Source organism: Schistocerca nitens, chromosome 2, assembly GCF_023898315.1.
Source record: "Schistocerca nitens isolate TAMUIC-IGC-003100 chromosome 2, iqSchNite1.1, whole genome shotgun sequence".
NCBI classification, from domain to species: domain Eukaryota; kingdom Metazoa; phylum Arthropoda; class Insecta; order Orthoptera; family Acrididae; genus Schistocerca; species Schistocerca nitens.
The window spans coordinates 612,666,026-612,685,771 of NC_064615.1; the positions used below are offsets into that span (position 1 = coordinate 612,666,026).

At 44.4% G+C, this 19,746-nt stretch overlaps 2 protein-coding genes across 3 annotated transcripts in view; both read right to left on the reverse strand.

Annotated features, from left to right (window-relative positions):
- The window catches only part of LOC126236699 (brachyurin-like), a 484,625-nt gene that overhangs the window by 332,434 nt on the left and 132,445 nt on the right, over positions 1-19,746 (reverse strand). The gene's annotated exons all lie outside the window — the stretch shown is intronic.
- The window catches only part of LOC126236702 (brachyurin-like), a 48,070-nt gene continuing 47,561 nt past the window's right edge, over positions 19,238-19,746 (reverse strand). Inside the window, exon 7 of the mRNA XM_049946220.1 lies at positions 19,238-19,497. Within this exon, the coding sequence (XP_049802177.1) occupies positions 19,327-19,497 (171 nt within the window). The 3' untranslated portion in view covers positions 19,238-19,326. The remainder of the gene's footprint in view (positions 19,498-19,746) is intronic.

Below are 19,746 nucleotides of genomic sequence, written 5' to 3' on the forward strand. Positions count from 1 at the left end.
TCAATGGATTTCCCCATTTGCGGCCCTTATCTTTGCTATAATGTCTGCCCATTCGTCTCTCTTCTGCTTACATTCTTTCCGTACTACTTCAAGTTCCCGCTACACCACCAGGTGGCATTCAGCCTCGCGGTGGCCAGTGGTCATAAAGTTTTGGCTCAGCACTGTAATGAAACTGAGTTTAGTTCTGATTGTAAACTTTGTATCTTCTTCTCGACAAAACTGAGCTACGTTATTTGCCAACACTTTTCATCTGAGCGTATGCTCCGATAACGAACATTTGCGCAATGCTTATCCATTTCAGCAAACGCTAAGAATATGCAGAAGTAGTAATGAACTACGACTATAACGTGACTTTACAATGCCGAACCGCTGGCGACAGTCGTGTACGCCGACTACTGTCGGAGGCCTTTGGTCCTATCTGTACATAAACAAAGTTCAGTTCTGCGTTCTGCCATCGGCAACTGTAAAGTGGACAAGTTACAGTCAACTTGAAAACTAACAAATCAAAAACGAGATGAGGTAGCAACTAAACAAGTAAACACAGAGAAATCAACAGCGCGACTGGTGCTGGGTTAGGCGCTTTATGTTCCCTGCAACTCGGGGTACCAGACACACGCTTCTCGGTCCATCGCCGCGGGAAAGGCACCTCTTCTTACTTCTATGCTCTCTGCCGGCCGTCTCCCTATCAGCACGGGTCTTCTGCTAGCCACCCCCGAGATGCGAAAGCAGCGACTGGTTTCTGCAATGCCCCCCGCACTGTACCCGCACATAACTTCTCAACGGTATGCGTTTACGGCGTTCAAACTGCACGGTTGGCTGCTGGGTATGGTGGGAATTAGTATGTGGTTTCGCATGGCTTGTTTTAGCGACGAAGCCCACTTTCATAAGCAAAATCGGCTCATTTGGGAGACTGAGAGTCTGCATTTCGTAGTCGAGAAGTCTCTTCGCGCTCAACTGGTGACTGTGTGGCGTGGAATGTCCTGTCACGGAATGATCGGTGTGATATTTTTGCTGGCACGGTGGCTACCGAACGGCACGTGAAGGTTATGGAAATTGACTTCATCCTCATTATCCAAAGTGACCCTGATTTCGATAAGACGTGGTCCATGCAAGCGCGAGCTCGACCCCATTGATGCAGGAGAGTGATTTTCCTAAGGAGCACTTTGGGGACCACATTCTGGCTCTTGCGTACCCAGAGGTCACTGGCATTGACCTCGATTGGCCGCCATATTCTCCAGATCTGAGCACATGCGATTTCTTTTTGTGTGTTGATATTAAAGACCACGTGTCCAGCAATAACCCCAAAACCTTTGCTGAGCTGAAAACAGCCACTCAGGAGGTCATCGACAGCAAAGATGTTCCTACACTTCAGCGCGTCATGCAGAATTTTGCTATTTGTCTGTGCATCATCGTCAATGATGGCAGGCATATTTAACACAGCATACCCTAAATCGGAATATCTTTAGTGAAGTTTGGGTGTTGATTGAAGTGTGTTCATGCCATAGCTTGCAACTAATTTACATTTTTTTCATATAGTTCAATAATTGTCACCCTGAAGATATTCGTACATTCAGTGCGTACGAACTAATGACAGAATTACATAAAAGGGAAAGGAGAGAAGCCTTTATGACTTGCTGTCTTTCAGTCTTCCCTGGTTTCGGCTGTTGAGGAAGAATGGGCTGCCATTACTGCACAGACATTCAGACGCCGCTCTGAAAGTGATCCCAGCTGAGCTGAAGCCGTCATAAGGGCGTAGGGTGTTCACTAATAGGTGCATGGATACCTTTGATCTGATAGCATAGATACAGGTTTCTACAAGTTCCAAAAATCATATCCGCCATAACTCGCTATGATGCTAAATGTATGGGTAGGTTTACAATTAAGGTACCTAACAAATGTCAACATGCTGACCATTTATAAGTATTATCCTACAACACCACGCATACTGAAATTTTCACACTGCAGCGCTGTGTCCGCTGATATGAAACTTCCTGGCAGATTAAAACTGTGTGCCAGACCGAGACTCGAACTCGGGAACTTTGCCTTTCGGAGGCAAGTGCTCTACCATCTGAGCTACGCAAGCGCGACTCACGCACCGTCCTCACAGCCTTACTTCCGCCAATAGCTTGTGTCCTACCTTCCAAAGCCAAAGGCAAAGGTCCCGATTTCGATTCTGGGTCCGGCGCAGAGTTTTAATCTGCCACGAAGTTTCACCACGCAGATTAATTACGCAATGCAGTCACTATTATCTTTCTCTTTCAACTTCGAACCTTCATACCACACACAGTCCTTTGTAGGCACCGAGCGAGGTGGCGCAGCCGGCCGGTGTGGCCGTGCGGTTAAAGGCGCTTCAGTCTGGAACCGCGTGACCGCTACGGTCGCAGGTTCGAATCCTGCCTCGGGCATGGATGTGTGTGATGTCCTTAGGTTAGTTAGGTTTAATTAGTTCTAAGTTCTAGGGGACTGATGACCTCAGAAGTTAAGTCGCATAGTGCTCAGAGCCATTTTTTGAGGTGGCGCAGTGGTTAGCACACTGGATTCGTATTCGGGAGGACGACGTTTCAATACCGGGTCCGGCCATCCTGATTTAGGTATCCCGTGATTTCACTAAGTCGCTCCAGGCAAATGGCGGGATGGTTCTTTTGAAAGGGCACGGCCGACATCCTTCCCAATCCTTCCCTAATCCGACGAGACCGATGACCTCGCTCTCTGGTCTCCTCCCACAAACAACCCAACCCAACAACTCTATAGGCTTTCTGCTGGCGGTAGCGTCCCCTCGCAATCTATATTTTGGAGCCAAAAAATAAAAATGGCTACCGGGAAGGGATATGTGAAGAAATAAAATAGGTTGTTGTGACGCTTTATCCAATATGTTGAGCCGTGCGGGGTAGCCGTGCGGGCTGAGGCGCATTACCACGGTCCCCACGGCTCACCCCGTATGAGGTTCGAGTCCTGCCTTAGGCATGGATGTGTGTGTTGTCCTTCGTGTAAGTTAGTTTAAGTTAGATTAAGTAGTGTAAGCCTAGGACCGATGATCTCAACAGTTTGATCCCACAGGAACTTACCGCAAATTTATAAATTTCCAGTATGTTGATTAACTGTGACAGATAATGTTTACAGTCAGAATTTCAGACATTGTTGGTTAGATAAATTTAAAAATGTATTGCAGGGAAAGTAAAAACGCAATTAAATGAATAAAGCAGCTCAGCTTGAAACTGCAGTAACTCACAAATGCTCAGCAAACTACATAACCCCATTTGACAATAAATTAATTTCATTTTGATGTGACATTTAGCTCGTGCCTAAATACGAAACAAGACAAGTGTGTGAAGTTCTGAGAAATAATACGACTGGTAAGCCTGTTACTATTTGAACTGTTTATTTCGACAAATGATAAATGTTACCCTTACACTCTCAACTTAAAAATTACTTTTGTTGTATTAATTTAATATCTTTCATGCTCAGAAGCAAAAATAGTTTATGGTACCTATATCAGTTTCGTAGCACTAATCTTAACATGTTGTTGTTGATGTGCCATTTGTTCTCAACGACAGGTTATAATATGCAGAGTTTTTTTTAAATTGTATGATTCCCCAAAATAATATTTCCGCACATCAGTTGCGACTGTTAACAGCCGCCGTATATTTTCACCAGTCACGAGCAGCTTGTACTTTGAATGATATTTTTAACACCGTACCTAAGTTTATTGAGCTTTCCACCTGGATCGTTTAGCTGCACCTCCCACCGCAAATCGTGTTAAATTATATGCACTCACATTTGAGGCAATTTCTTCCTCAACGATAACAGGATCTGCAGGATGGAGGTTTTTTGTGGTGCGGAAGTTAAGTGTCCCGTTGGTTCTGACCTAAACTATGCTTTACCGATGCTGAAATTTCCTGCAGATTTCCTTCACTGTTTGATCTAATTTGATAATTAGTGTCAACTGCAAATAGTACCTTGGTTCCATCTGTAGTTTTTCGCACAACTCCTTTACACATAGTAAAAATGGCAGACATCAGAAGTGACACTTATGGACCTCCCTACTTTTTTAACTCATTATTGTAAATCTAGAAATTCTGTGTTTCTCTGTCTTTGTATTTTACTTCTGTGACTTGTTGGCGCCCCTCAAGGTATGACCCGGTCAACCCTTTTCGTTGGCCTCTATTCCATATTTATTTAAGTGAACGTCATGATAAATAAGCCCGAAGGCTTTACTAACATCGGGAGTACATATACTGGTCCATCAATCCTTGCTGCTTCAAATCTGTGCTAGAGAGTCCATGTCTCATGGTGACTGGCGAGTGTTGGCATGCCGCTCTGTCGGCGATGTACACTGAGGCGACAGAAGTCCTGGGATAGCGATACGCGCTTGTACAGATGGCGGCGGTATCGCGTACACAAGGTATAAAAGGGCAGCATTGGTGGAGCTGTTATTTGTACATAGGTGATTCACGTGAAAAGGTTTCCGACGTGATTATACACGTACGACAGGAATTAACTGACTTCAACCGCGGAATGGTAGCTGGAGCTAGACGCATTAGGGAATTCAATATTCCGGGATCCACAGCCTCAAGAGTGTGCCGAGAATACCAAACTTCAGACATTACTTCTCACCACGGACAATCGAGTGGCCGACGACCATCAATTAACGACCGAGAGCAGCGTTGTTTGTGTAGAGTTATCAGAGCTAGCAGACAAGGAAAACTGTGTGAAATAACCACAAAAATTAATGTAGCACGTAAGAGGAACGCATCCCGTAGGGCAGAGCGGCAGAATTTGCGTTAATGTCAGTGTCGTCGTAACTGCCGCCTGCTTCACGTCTGCTGTGCAGCGAGCTACCTTAGTTTAAGTATTAACTGTATTTTTCTTACTTGTCACTTCTTCTTCCTTGTGTTTTTGCTTTTAGGAAGCTTTAATTGTCGAGTGCTAGTAATAGTGTTCCATAGATTTCGTGTTTGTTTTGAATACAGTCAGAGAGAGTCCCCTTAGTCAACCATAGTGCAAGTAGTGCTAGTGTTTGTTTTCAATACAGTCCAGAGACAGGTAGTGCTATTTTCATTGTTTTCCACAAGAAGTGGCTAGCAACCACAGCTCAGTCAACAATCAGCCGCCTTTAGTGAATTAGCAGTCTAGTTAAAAGTTGATTAACTCTCTACAGTAAATTGATCTCTCAGGATGGATAGGATGTGTGACTGCTGTGTACGGACGCAGGAGGACAGGAGGAGCTGGCCACTGTTCGCGAACAGCTGAACGTGTTGATGGCCGATGTCAGCCGTCTTCAGGCTGCTGCCTCGGAGTGTAGCGGCAGTGGGGAATCTGGTGCGTCGCAAGGTACACCCCAGGTGTTACATGCTTCACCCACTGTCCCTGCTGTCGAGACATCTTCGCGGTTACCGGTCGCGGCTGGGCTACACTCTCCCCAAGGGGAGTGGCGGGTTCAGCGGCGTTCGTGGCGCACGAGGCGGAGGGTCAATGTGGAGGCTGGCCGTGTGGCATCGCCCGCTCTGCCTGTGAGTGGACATGTGGCTTCTCCTTCAGCAAGGTCCGAGCAGGCACATGGGGGGAGGGGTTTATTAGTTATTGCGAGCTCCAACATTAGGCGTGTGATGGAGCCCCTTAGGGAAATAGCGGAAAGGTCGGGGAAGAAGGCCATTGTTCACTCTGTCTGCTTGCCGGGGGGTCTCATCCGAGATGTGGAGGAGGCCCTACCGGCGGCGATAGAGAGCACTGGGTGCACCCGACTGCAAATTGTTGCTCATGTCGGCACCATCGACTCCTACCGTCTGGGTTCAGAGGTCATCCTTAGTTCATACAGGCGGTTGGCGGAATTGGTGAAGGCGGAAAGCCTCGCTCGCGGGGTGGAATCAGAGGTAACTATTTGTAGTATCGTTCCCAGAACCGATCGCGGTCCTCTGGTTTGGAGCCGAGTGGAAGGCTTAAACCAGAGGCTCAGACGATTCTGCGGAGATCTGGGGTGCAAATTTCTCGACCTCCGCTATCTGGTGGAGAAATGTAGGGTCCCCCTGAATAGGTCCGGCGTGCACTACACGCCGGAAGCGGCTACAAGGGTAGCGGAGAATTCCCTCCCTTGGCCCGACAAGACGCCTCCTGAGACGCGGCAAGGTAGGAGTAAACAAAATGCAACAGGGAATAACAATATTAATGTGCTAATAGTAAACTGCAGGAGCGTCTATAGAAAGGTCCCAGAACTGCTTTCGTTAATAAACGGTCACAACGCCCATAGAGTACTGTGGACAGAAAGTTGGCTGAAACCAGACGTAAACAGTAATGAAATCCTGAACTCAGATTGGAATGTATACCGCAGAGACAGGCTGGACAGCCGGCCGGAGAGGCCGTGCGGTTCTAGGCGCTACAGTCTGGAACCGAGCGACCGCAACGGTCGCAGGTTCGAATCCTGCCTTGGGCACGGACGTGTGTGATGTCCTAAGGTTGGTTAGGTTTAATTAGTTCTAAGTTCTAGGCGACTGATGACTTCAGAAGTTAAGTCGCATAGTACTCAGAGTGATTTGAACGGGCTGGACGGTGAAGGGGGAGGCGTGTTTATAGCGATAAGAAGTGCAATAGTATTGAAGGAAAGTGACGGAGATCCGAAATGTGAGATAATTTGGGTGAAGGTCACGGTTAAAGCAGGCTCAGACATGGTAATTGGATGTCTCTATAGGCCCCCTGGCTCAGCAGCTGTTGTGGCTGAGCACCTGAAGGGTAATCTGGAAAATATTTCGAGGAGATTTCCCCACCATGTTATGGTTCTGGGTGGAGATTTTAATTTGACGGATATAGACTGGGAGACTCAAACGTTCATAACGGGTGGCAGGGACAAAGAATCCAGTGAAATTTTTTTAAGTGCTTTATCTGAAAACTACCTTGAGCAGTTAAACAGAGAACCGACTCGTGGCGATAACATATTAGACCTTCTGGTGACAAACAGCCCCGAACTATTTGTAACAGTTAACGCAGAACAGGGAATCAGCGATCATAAAGCGGTTACTGCATCGATGATTTCAGCCGTAAATATAAATATTAAAAAAGGTAGGAAAATTTTTCTGTTTAGAAAAAGTTACAAAAAGCAGATTTCAGAGTACCTGACGGCTCAACACAAAAGTTTTGTCTCAAGTACAGATAGTGTTGAGGATCAGTGGACAAAGTTCAAAACCATCGTACAATATGCGTTAGATGAGTATGTGCCAAGCAAGATCGTAAGAGATGGAAAAGAGCCACCGTGGTACAGCAACCGAGTTAGGAAACTGCTGCGGAAGCAAAGGGAACTTCACAGCAAACATAAACACAGCCAAAGCCTTGCAGACAAACAAAAATTACGCGAAGCGAAATGTAGTGTGAGGAGGGCTATGCGAGAGGCGTCCTATTCACTGACTTGGCAGAAAATCCTAAGAAATTTTGGTCTTATGTCAAAGCAGTAGGTGGATCAAAACAAAATGTCCAGAAACTCTGTGCCAAAATGGTACTGAAACAGAGGATGACAGACTAAAGGCCGAAATACTAAATGTCTTTTTCCAAAGCTGTTTCACAGAGGAAGACTGCACTGTAGTTCCTTCTCTAGATTGTCGTACAGATGACAAAATGGTAGATATAGAAATAGATGACAGAGGGATAGAGAAACAATTAAAATCGCTCAAAAGAGGAAAGGCCGCTGGACCTGATGGGATACCAGTTCTATTTTACACAGAGTACGCGAAGGAACTTGCCCCCCTTCTTGCAGCGGTGTACCGTAGGTCTCTAGAAGAGCGTAGCGTTCCAAAGGATTGGAAAAGGGCACAGGTCATCCCCGTTTTCAAGAAGGGACGTCGAACAGATGTGCGGAACTATAAACCTATATCTCTAACGTCGATCAATTGTAGAATTTTGGAACACGTATTTTGTTCGAGTATAATGACTTCTCTGGAGACTAGAAATCTACTCTGTAGGAATCAGCATGGGTTTCGAAAAAGACGGTCGTGTGAAACCCAGCTCGCGCTATTCGTCCACGAGACTCAGAGGGCCATGGGCACGGGTTCACAGGTAGATGCCGTGTTTCTTGACTTCCGCAAGGCGTTCGATACGGTTCCCCACAGTCGTTTAATGAACAAAGTAAGAGCATATGGACTATCGGACCAATTGTGTGATTGGCTTGAAGAGTTCCTAGATAACAGAACGCAGCATGTCATTCTCAATGGAGAGAAGTTTTCCGAAGTAAGAGTGATTTCAGGTGTGCCGCAGGGGAGTGTCATAGGACCGTTGCTATTCACAATATACATAAATGACCTTGTGGATGATATCGGAAGTTCACTTAGGCTTTTTGCAGATTATGCTGTGGTGTATCGAGAGGTTATAACAACGGAAAATTGTACTGAAATGCAGGAGGATCTGCAGCGAATTGACGCATGGTGCAGGGAATGGCAATTGATTCTAAATGTAGACAAGTGTAATGTGCTGCGAATACATAGAAAGATAGTTCCCTTATCATTTAGCTACAAAATAGCAGGTCAGCAACTGGAAGCAGTTAATTCGATAAATTATCTGGGAGTATGCATTAGGAGTGATTTGAAATGGAATCATCATATAAAGTTGATCGTCGGTAGAGCAGATGCCAGACAGATTCATTGGAAGAATCCTAGGGAAATGCAATCCGAAAACAAAGGAAGTAGGTTACAGTACGCTTGTTCGCCCACTGCTTGAATACGCAGCCAGACGCGTGACGCGCAGCCTCAGGCGTAACACGCTCCATAATGGCTCCATAATGGTGTGGGCTGTGTTTGCGTGGAATGGAATGGGTCTTCTGGTCCAACTGAACCAATCATTGACTGGAAAAGATTATGTTTGACTACTTGGAAACCATCTGCAGCCAAACAATGATGGAATTTTTATGGATGACATTACGCCATGTCACCGGGCCACAATTGTTTGCCGTTGGTTTGAAGAACATTCTGGGTAGTTCGAGCGAATGATTTGGCCACCCGGATCGACCGACATGTCTCCCATCGAACATTCATGGGACATAATTGAGAGGTCAGTTCGTGCCCAAAACCCTGCACTGGCAACACATATGCAATTGTGCAAGGATACAGAGTCAGCATGGCTCAGTATTTCCGTAGGGGAGTTGTCGAGACAACGCCACGTCGATTTGTTGCACTACGCCAGAAAAAGGAGGTCCGACACGATACTGCGAGGTATCCCACGACTTTCACCACCTCAGTGTATGACCTGATGTTTCCAATCGATGAGAGATGTTGCAGTCTCCTTTCGCCTATGGTTTTTACTCTTGCTTCATTTCAGCAGTTGCTTGTGGCTATCGGACATGAGTAATGGATCGTGGGGAAGTGCGTCATAACTAATTAATCATTACTTCATTATGTTATAATGAAAGGACTGTTGTCAGCTACCGAGCGGGGTGGCGCAGAGGATAGACACTGGACTCGCATTCGGGAGGACGACGGTTCAATCCCGCGTCCGGCCATCCTGATTTAAGTTTTCCGTGATTTCCCTAAATCACTCCAGGCAAATGCCGGGATGGTTCCTCAGAAAGGGCACGGCCGACTTCCTTCCCAATCCTTCCCTAATCCGATGAGACCGATGACCACGCTGTCTGGTCTCCTTCCCCAAACCACCCAACCTGTGTCAGCTTTCCACCAAACTTCGCCATCTACAAGAGCCTTAGACTATTTTTGCTGCAGCTAGAAAGCGATGGAGAACATACTGACCATAATTTGCACTCAGGAATTCCACATTACTCTTTGTGTTCACCGAAAGAAAATGTTCCTACTAGCTATTTACTATGCAGCATCAAGAATAAATATAAGTTTAGATTTAACGTATTAATGTATATTATCTGCAAAAGTTCACACGCACAAAAAATATGTCTTAGTATTATAACTAATATCCCTATCAGAAACAGCATTATTAAAAATTCAGAGGTAAAATGGTATATCGCAATAACTTCTAATCGCCAAAAGTTTAACGCTCGCCGTATAAACGAAAAACAATCTCGCCACTTGCCACTCGGTTTTGTCAACATCACGGACAGCACACAGACAATTACTTCCGTGAAATCTAAGCGATCCAGGACGGTGTACAGTCCTCATGAGTTCACTTCCGGCTTTTTTACACAAAACACATTCAAATCTACCCATCTGAAGTCATCTGACGCACAATGCACATAGGCGTTCGACTGATTCGGACAGTTTGATATATCAGTGCGAATTGTGTCTTTGTACTGCCTCTCTGGCTTGTTTACATAGGGGTGGAGCGGACCGCCAAATCGAACATCTGGTGTTAACCACCTTAGTCACAGCCGGCCGCGGTGGTCTCGTGGTTCTAGGCGCGCAGTCCGAAACCGTGCGACTGCTACGGTCGCAGGTTCGAATCCCGCCTCGGGCATGGATGTGTGTGATGTCCTTAGGTTAGTTAGGTTTAAGTAGTTCTAAGTTCTAGGGGACTGACGACCACAGCAGTTGAGTCCCATAGTGCTCAGAGCCATTTTTTTGAACCCTAGTCACAGGCAGCATTATTTAAATGGCCCCTTTCTCGGACACATTAGTTAATAGCTCTGTCATTTAACAATTTACAATCTTCTTAATTTTTATGTGAATAGAGCTAAGTTTGCCCTAGTTTCTGAAAAAGTTTTTGCTCCACAGCATTGCCGGCTAGAATTTTTAGGATGGAAACGGTAATAGAACATGACCTCTGGACTGCCCCCTGTAACCATTGTTATTTACAATGCAGTCTTGAACCTTGGTACAGCTGTATTATTGCATGAATGTAATCGACTGCTGTACTTAGAACTTTCTATTAAAATGCAGATGTTAACTAATCTACCCGTCACCAATCTCTTTTTCGTTCCAAATTTGGTTTTTAGTAAATAACTTGAAAACTAATAGAGGCAGCTCATTGATGTCACATATTTAATGTCTTTACATGAAACTGAGGCTACATACCAATTTTCAGCTTTCCAAGTCTAATATACAGGGTGATTTTTTCCACAAACTCTAGGGGTTGATCGATAAAAGGTTACGGAACAAAAAAGGTGTAATGAACTTATGACTGGAAATGCATAGTTTCCATGCTAGAGACCATTTATTCAATCATATTTTGTTACCCAGATTTCGGTCTAATATGCACTGTGCCATGCACCCGCAGTTATAGTATGCACGGTTTCCTTCTAGAGGGCGGTACTGTTCCTTATTCTTCATGCCCCACCGCCCTCTCCTGCTTAGTAATTGGCAATGGTTTACATCTACATATATACTCCGCTAGCCACCAAGCGGTGTGTCCCGTTCACTTCTCTTGCTCATTCACCTTGTGGATGTGATACAGCGTTACACACAATGGCTCCGTATTCTAATCGAGAGCTTCCCAACTTGGTGTTTGCTTACGGAAAGGCAAATGGCAGCGGGCAGCAATATTGTATCAGGAGATCTATCCCTGCCGACACAACGAAAGTATTCATGTTCGCACTAGTGTTTCGCCGTTCGTCTGAGATAGGGTCGTTTCAGGAATCAGGAAATCATGAAGGACATACCCGAAAAGTTCGGACACCAGACTTCTAGGAAAATGGATTAACATTGTGGACGTGCGACCGCCTTGTCAGTACCAGGCAGTTGGTCCACCAGTGCAGATCAATCCAGACGACCGTGTGGAACACTGATCGTGATTGTTGTTACTACCCTTATCACTTACAGCGTGTACAGAATTTACTAGCGACAGAATTTCCACATGGGAAGCAGTTTCGTCACTGGTTTCTTCACCAGGCAACAACGATTCCTGTATTGGTGTCATCCATCCTAGTCACAGATGAGGCCTCCTTTACGCGGAGAGGTATCTTCAACTTTCATAACAGTCATCCGTGGGATAGTATGCAGAACTCCCATGGTATGGTGACAGTGAATCAGCATCAGTGCAGCCGGAATGTGTGGGCCGAGATGACTGGCGATTGTATTTTGGGAGCAGACTTTCTTCCAAGTCTCCTAACAGGCCGGAACTATCGGTGTTCCTGGCGGGTGACTTTGCCTCTCCTGCTGAAAGAAGTGCCATTGATGATTCGAAGGTATGTGGAACTGCTGCATGGTGGTGGTCCAACCCACTTCGCCGTTAACGCCTGGACGCATCTCAGTCATGTCTTCCCTGGCCGATGGATAGGGCAAGGGGGTCCACCCATGGCCTGCTTATTCACCGTATCACAACCCGTGCGATTTCTGGTTATCGGGCCATCTCAAAAGTATTCTGTATGCAGAGCCCATTTCACATGTGGATACAATGGAGTAGCGTATTCATGCTGCCTGTGACACTGTTCAGATGCAGGCTGGCCGATGAGAACGTGTCAGACAGAACATGCTACGGCACGTACACGCATGTATTGAGGCACATGGAAACCATTTTCAGCACAAAAAATGGTTCAAATGGCTCTGAGCACTATGGGACTTAACTTCTGAGGTCATCAGTCCCCTAGAACTTAGGACTACTTGAACCTAACTAACCTAAGGACATCACACACATCCATGCCCGAGGCAGGATTCGAAGCTGCGAACGTAGCGGTCACGCGGTTCCTGACTGTAGCGCCTAGAACCGCTCAGCCACCACGGCCGGCTCTTCAGCACATACTGTAACTGTGGCTGCATAGTAAAGTGCAAAAATGATGCTTTCAGAGGATAACCGTACACACCATTTTCCTTCATTTATTGGTTTCGCAAGTAACACATTTCCTAAGTTTGTGTGGAGCCAACCAAGTTCGAATTAACATTTGAAGTTAGTGCACGTTTACAATGAGCTTTGCCATCGCTGGATTGCTTTTGCAGAATAATATTCGTACTCTATGACAGTCCACGATAACGTTTCTAACCATATAAATACAGGGTGTCCTTAAAAGTAAAACCCGATTTTAACTTGTAATAATATTGAGACAAATGTCATAAGTTAACTGAAACAGCGCTAGATGTAATCGGCATGCTCTAGAGTTTAAGAAAAACTCGGCTAGATGTCACTACGAGCACTGACCTAGAGCGTACAGCCAGTCTCGCGCAAAGTAAATGTTTTTTGTCCTGTTTCGCAAAGCAAGGTTTATGGACCCAACTTTTTGAGGAAGTAATCGTAACAGGACCATCATATCTTGCAATGCGACGGATCTGGTTATTCCCACAACTTGACTCTGACAATTTCATCGATCAGCAAGATGGAGCACCACCGCACTGGGACAATAACGTGCGTAGTTTCCTCAATGCCAACGTGCCTCAACATTGGATAGGGCTTACAGGACCGAGTGACCAGGCTTTACACTCTTGGCCTCCTAGGTCCCCTGGCTTAACACCATGTGATTATTTCTTGTGGGGATATGTTAAACAATGTGTTTACGTTCCTCCCCTATCTCGTGACATTGATGATCTAAAAACCAGAATATCAGCTGCTGTAGCTTTAGTGACAGAAGACACATTATGCTCAGTTTGGAATGAATTCGGCTATCGACTAGATGTCGTCCGTGCTGCCAATGGAGGACATATTGATCATTTATGACGGATTTTTATAACTTCTGTCTTTTATGAGTAATTTAATATGCAATTTGTTTGTGTTAAGCCGATCTTCCCAATAAATAATTCTATTTAAAATTGTGTCATTCTTTTTGGGACACCCTGTAGTAATGTTTCTCACTAACTGATACTTCTTGTAGAATGACGATACTGATTTGTCCGCAGATTTCATATGTAATTAATTACACGCACGAATAAACGGAATAATTACTCACTACTGATCTATTACTCGACGAAAACACTTGCAAACTCATATATCATAACATCTGCAAACCAGTTATCGTGCCACTCAGCTGCACGCAACCTTTCCTACCGAAACCCGAATAGCGACACCTAGTTCGTTTCCTGGCGCTTGATCGGTAGCGCTTAGGCATTGTTGGACGAAGACAGCAAGACAGTATCCTAAATCTCCATCTACATATATATCAACACTCTGCAAACCAATGTGAGGTTCATGGGAGAGGGCAAGTTTCATTGTAACATTTATTAGGGTTCTTTCCATTCCGTTCAACTTCAAAAATGGTTCAAATGGCTCTGAGCACTATGGGACTTAACATCTGTGGACATCAGTCCCCTAGAACTTATAACTACTTAAACCTAACTAACCTAAGGACATCACACACATTGATGCCCGAAGCAGGGTTCGAACCTGCGACCTTAGCGGTCGCGCGGTTCCGGACTGAGCGCCTAGAACCGCTAGACCACCGCGTCCGGCTCCGTTCAAGTATGGAGTGCGGGAAGGATGATTGTTTAAATGCCTCCTTGCGTGCTGTATTAATCTAATCTTGTCCTCATGATCCTTATGTCAGCGATACAAAGGGGTTTGTAATATATTCTTAGACTCATCATTCAAAAATGGTTCCTGAAAATTTGTAGGCAGGCATTCTAGGGAAAGCTTACGTTTGTCTTAAAGAGTCTCCTTGTCCATTTTCTTCAGCATTTCTGTGACACTCTCCCACGCGCCCGCATCTCGTGGTCGCGCGGTAGCGTTCTCGCTTCCCACGCCCGGGTTCCCGGGTTCGATTCCCGGCGGAGTCAGGGATTTTCTCTGCCTCGTGATGGCTGGGTGTTGTGTGATGTCCTTAGGTTAGTTAGGTTTAAGTAGTTCTAAGTTACAGGGGACTGATGACCATAGATGTTAAGTCCCATAGTGCTCAGAGCCTGCCAGCCACTCTCCCACGTGGCAAACAAACCTGTAACCATTTGTGCTGCCCTCCTCTGTACACGTTCGACATCCCCTGTTAGTCGTATTTAGTATGGGTGTGTCGTATTTAGTATGGGTGTGACTCACCTGTGCAGTATACTAGAATGGGTCGGACGAGTGATCTTTAAGCAATTATGTTTGTAGACTAATTGCTTTTGCTGAGTATTCTATCAATAAAACAAAGTCTACCACCTACTTTATCCACGACTGAGCCTATGTGAACGCTCCATTTCACATCCCTACGAAGTGTTACAACCAGATATGTGCACGAGTTGACTGATTCCAACAGTGACTCCTTGAAGTTTTTCTCGTTTTTTGAAGTCTGCAGCTCCTCATTTCAGAACGTTACAGCAAGTTGCGAATCGTTGCACAACTTTTAAATCTTATGAATATGCGATTGAATATCTATGCAGACTCTGTGGTATAGTACTTCATTACAGATAGCTGCATCATCTGCAAAAACTCTGACGTTACTATTAATATTGTGCGCAAGGTCATTATTATACAACATGAACATCAAGGAACCCAACACACTTCGCTGGGCCACGCGTGAAGTTACTTCTGCATCTCACGATGACTCTCCAGTGAAGGTAATCTCCTGCGTCGTCCCTACCACAAATTTCGCTTGATCCACCGTATGATCGTACTTTTGACAATAAACATAAATGTGCTACTGAGTCAAATTGTTTTCGGAAATCAAGAAATACTGCATTTACCGGACTGCCTGATCCAAAGTTTTCATTGTGTGAAATGAGAAAAGGTTTGGATTTCACATGATCGATGTTTTCGGAATCCACGCTGCCCGTTGGCATGGAGGAGGTCATTCTGTTCAAGATACCTCTTTATATTTGAGTTCAGAACATATTCTAAGATTCTACATCATACGGATGTGAAGGACACTGGGTGATAATTTAGTGGATCACTTCTACTACCCTTCTTGTAAACGGGAATCACGTGTGCATTATTCGTACTACTTGGCGCGCTTTTTTGTTTGAGAGATCTGCGATAGGTTATAGTGAGAAGAGGATCTAACTCAGCGTCAGTGTAGAATCTACTAGGGGTTTTGAAACCATTCCTGCAATCACATTTTTAGCATTACATAATGCTAGGACGAGTTTAACCTTTAACTATAAACAATGACCTTTCAGATCTATAATTCATTTGAACATTGAGTGTGGCAGCACTGCAAAAAACCACCCTCTCTTTTTTAGTGTCTTCGCTTTAATGCATGCTGCGTGTAAAGCAACATTCAGCAATAAGCTTAAGTCTGTCAGTGTAACGATAATGTATATTACTTAGAACTGAGTGCGGAATAGGTTGCCTGTCTGACCGCGTGGGTCGCATCATTTGTAATAATTAGATAAGTCTAATAGTCCACATGTTTCTAATTAATGCTTATTTTCATTTCAATTGATTTTTCAGAATTTTTGTGTCACAGCTTTTTATTTTATGTGTGAATTTATTAATTTTTAGCTATAGCATGGAGCGATTTTCTAAGAGCTGATGCCGATTTCATTTTGTGGTAGCTGGTGGTCACCATGAAACAGTGAGTGATACTTGTGAAGAAAATGCTCCACTGGAAGCAGAGCCAGTTGTGCCCTGTCCCACAGAAATTATTCACAGCAAACACAGTCTTTCATCACAAAGACAATCTTGAGTGGGTACGTTAATAGTCCATTAGAGCAACAACTACACCTCAAGACAAAATTTTTAAAGGAGGAATGCTTGGACTAAAAGCAAACAATCTAATTTTGGTGCAAGCGCCTACCAAATCTGAAATACAGGAGAATTATTTGATGATGATGTTAGAGGTATACCAACTGACAAAATGGAAAAGAGCAAGACGTGTATCAAGTGTAGTGCGTCAGAAAGAAGGAAAAGGGCGTATAAGCAGTGGCGTAAGTGCAGCAAATGTAGTCAGCCAATTTGGCTGAAACGTGATAGGGATATGTGCGTCGAGCGTGCGAACATTCTGCGAACATTTTATTACTGCGTTTGTTTACTTTTCTGCAACCTTTTTAATTTATACTCATAAACACTCATAAGCATCGTGACTGGTGTTCATTTTAAATATCGTAATCAATGAAGTCTGCAGAAGCGCTGAATAGTATTTCATATGCTTATAATATGAAATAGTTCACTATTCACATCACATCAGCTGATGTCGAGTCATGTGATAAAAAATATTAAGAGGTTTACAAGACCGCACGTTTCTAGTTACACATACACTATGTGATCAAAAGTAGGCGGACACCCCCCAAAACATACGTTTTCCATATTAGGTGCATTGTGCTGCCACCTACTGCCAGGTATTCCATATCAGCGACTTCAGTAGTCATTAGACATCGTGAGAGAGCAGAATTGGGCGCTCTGCGGAACTCAGGAACTTCGAACGTGGTCAGGTTACTGCGTGTCACTTGTGTCATAGGGCTGTAGCTGAGATTTCCACACTCCTAAACATCCCTAAGCCCACTGTTTCCGACTGTTTATTTAACCAGTATGCTTACGTAAATACACAGGGTATTTTAATAAAAGCATTTTGGATATTTATGCTATCAAATTTTGATTTTTTAATTTTACATAGAATATTTATTCTGTTTGTTTCGTGTGTTGACTGAGACAAGCATTGTGATGTCACACAGTGAAGCACTCTACACTCCACAGTATAGAACTTCATAGGATAGCTTATTTAGCACACAGACTTAAGTTTTATAATGAATTTTGGTAAAAGTTATTTGTAATACAGTTATACAGTTTCAGACGGATTTGACGACTCTTTTTATCAAAAAGCGTTTACATAAACATTGTTCAGGTTTACCTTAAAACAAAGACACACACGAAAGTTGAAGAAGAGGGAGACAGTTTATATATACGAGGGTATTTCGGAAAGTAAAAATACACCGTACGCCAGCAAGTTGGCAACACTGGTGCTAACCTTGAACCGTTAGCTTTCTCCTCGCGGTCGTCTGGCAGTTCAACGTAGCTTCTAGTTGGAGTAGGTGGTGTTTAAAATGGCTGCGCCGATTCAGAATCTCGCCAAATGCGAAGTGCGCTCCGTCATAAGTTTTCTTCATGCAAAAGGTCATCGACCAGCGGATGTTCACAAAGAAATTGTTTCTGTTTATGGGAACATTATGAATCGACGAAATGTAACGAAATGGTGTCGTCATTTCTCTGAAGGTAGGACCAATGTTCATGACAAACAAAGAACAGGTCGGCCATCTGTGATATCTAATAACCTTCCTCGGAGAACAGAGGAAGCAATTCGTGCGAATGGACGTCTCACATTGAAAGAATTGCATCAGATCATACCGGATATATCTATGACAACTCTTTATGACATTGTGACTGTCAAGTTAGAGTACAGGAAATTGTGTGCGCGATGGGTTCCAAAACTTTTAACGAAAGAACACAAAAAGAAAAGGATGGGCTTTGCACTGGACTTCCTCACACACTATGGTGAAGCAGGTGACGAGTTCCTTGATCACATTGTGACAGGTGACGAGACGTGGGTTTATCACCATACACCTGAATCCAAGCAACAATTAATGCAATGGCGCCCTTCGAATTCACCAAAAGCCAAGGAATGCAACACGTCGATTTCAGCGAAGAAAGTCATTGCTTCTGTTTTTTGGGGCAGACAAGGCATTCTTCTGTAGGAAATTATGCCTCCTGGAACGACAATTAGTGCCGCTACATATTGCCAGACTTTGGAACGTCTTCGAAGGGCAATTCAAAACAAATGCAGGGAAATGCTGACAAGTGCAGTGCGCTTGCTTCATGACAACGCTCGGCCTCACACAGCGCTCGTAACCAAAGCACTACTCAAACAATTCAAATGGGACTTATTGGACCATCCGCCCTACAGCCCGAACCTTGCGCCCACCGACTTCCATGTCTTCCGTTACCTGAAGTCACATCCTGGTAGAAAATCATTCCACGACGATGAAGAGATCAAAGATGAAGTTGAAATGTGGTTCTGACAACAAGCTACAGCCTTCTATGACTGTGGGATACAAAAGGTTGTGCACTGACTTAACAAATGTTTGGATAATGGGAGTGATTATGTCGAAAAATAACAAATAATCCAGTTAATAAGATGTAACTGACGTTTTCTAAATAAATTTTCTATTTAAGGACTGCGAGCCATTGCATCTTTACTTTTCGAAATGCCCTCGTACAACAGCAACAAAACAGTCACACAGTACGTACATTATTCACGAAACTAGCAGGGAAGTATTACAATCGAGTTGCTTCTGGCTGCTTCCAAGATTAGCTGTGTGAGATTGGTAATGACGAATTGCGTAAGGACTTTTTTTGGCATAATTTGCGACCTCAACACAACATGGCTGCCTTCTTAAGTGCTGTAATCCTTATATTTCGTATATGGAACTGAAATTATGGAACTCATAAAGAAGTTTCCAGATGAACTGTGTGTGAAATTGACGCATTCATACTCTGGTTAATTAACGAGCAATAAATTAATAAATAAGACACTTCATATACTGAATTATTTATTTGGGGCTCTGTATTGTTCACAGTTTCTTCTCTCGAGGAATCTGGAAATAGCTGGTGATGAATGTGCTGCCTTTACGGAATGGGGATGCCGGCGGTACTTGAGATCCAGTCGAGGAAGTAGGTGACCCTGGTGAAGCCGGCCGGGTCTCCGCTCGCACAGCCCTTGCCCGAACTCCAGCTGACGATCCCGATCTCCGTGTAGCTTCCCTGTGAGCCGACCACCAGCGCGCCGCCGCTGTCGCCCTGAAACGTGACCACAGTATAATCTCTGGCTGGTGGGAGCCCCAATCAGGTATTCCCCAACACAGTAAAGTGTCACTCGCTCAAGATGTAGCGCTGAAGGTAAACACATACATTCTCAAATCGTAACTCCATAAGTTCTAGAAATCGTTTCCCTGGAATGCAACTTCCATTGTGGAGGATATTCGCTATCTGTTCAAAAGTACCCGTGCGTGTCCGCCATGCGCCTTTACGTTGGCTTTAAACTGTGCT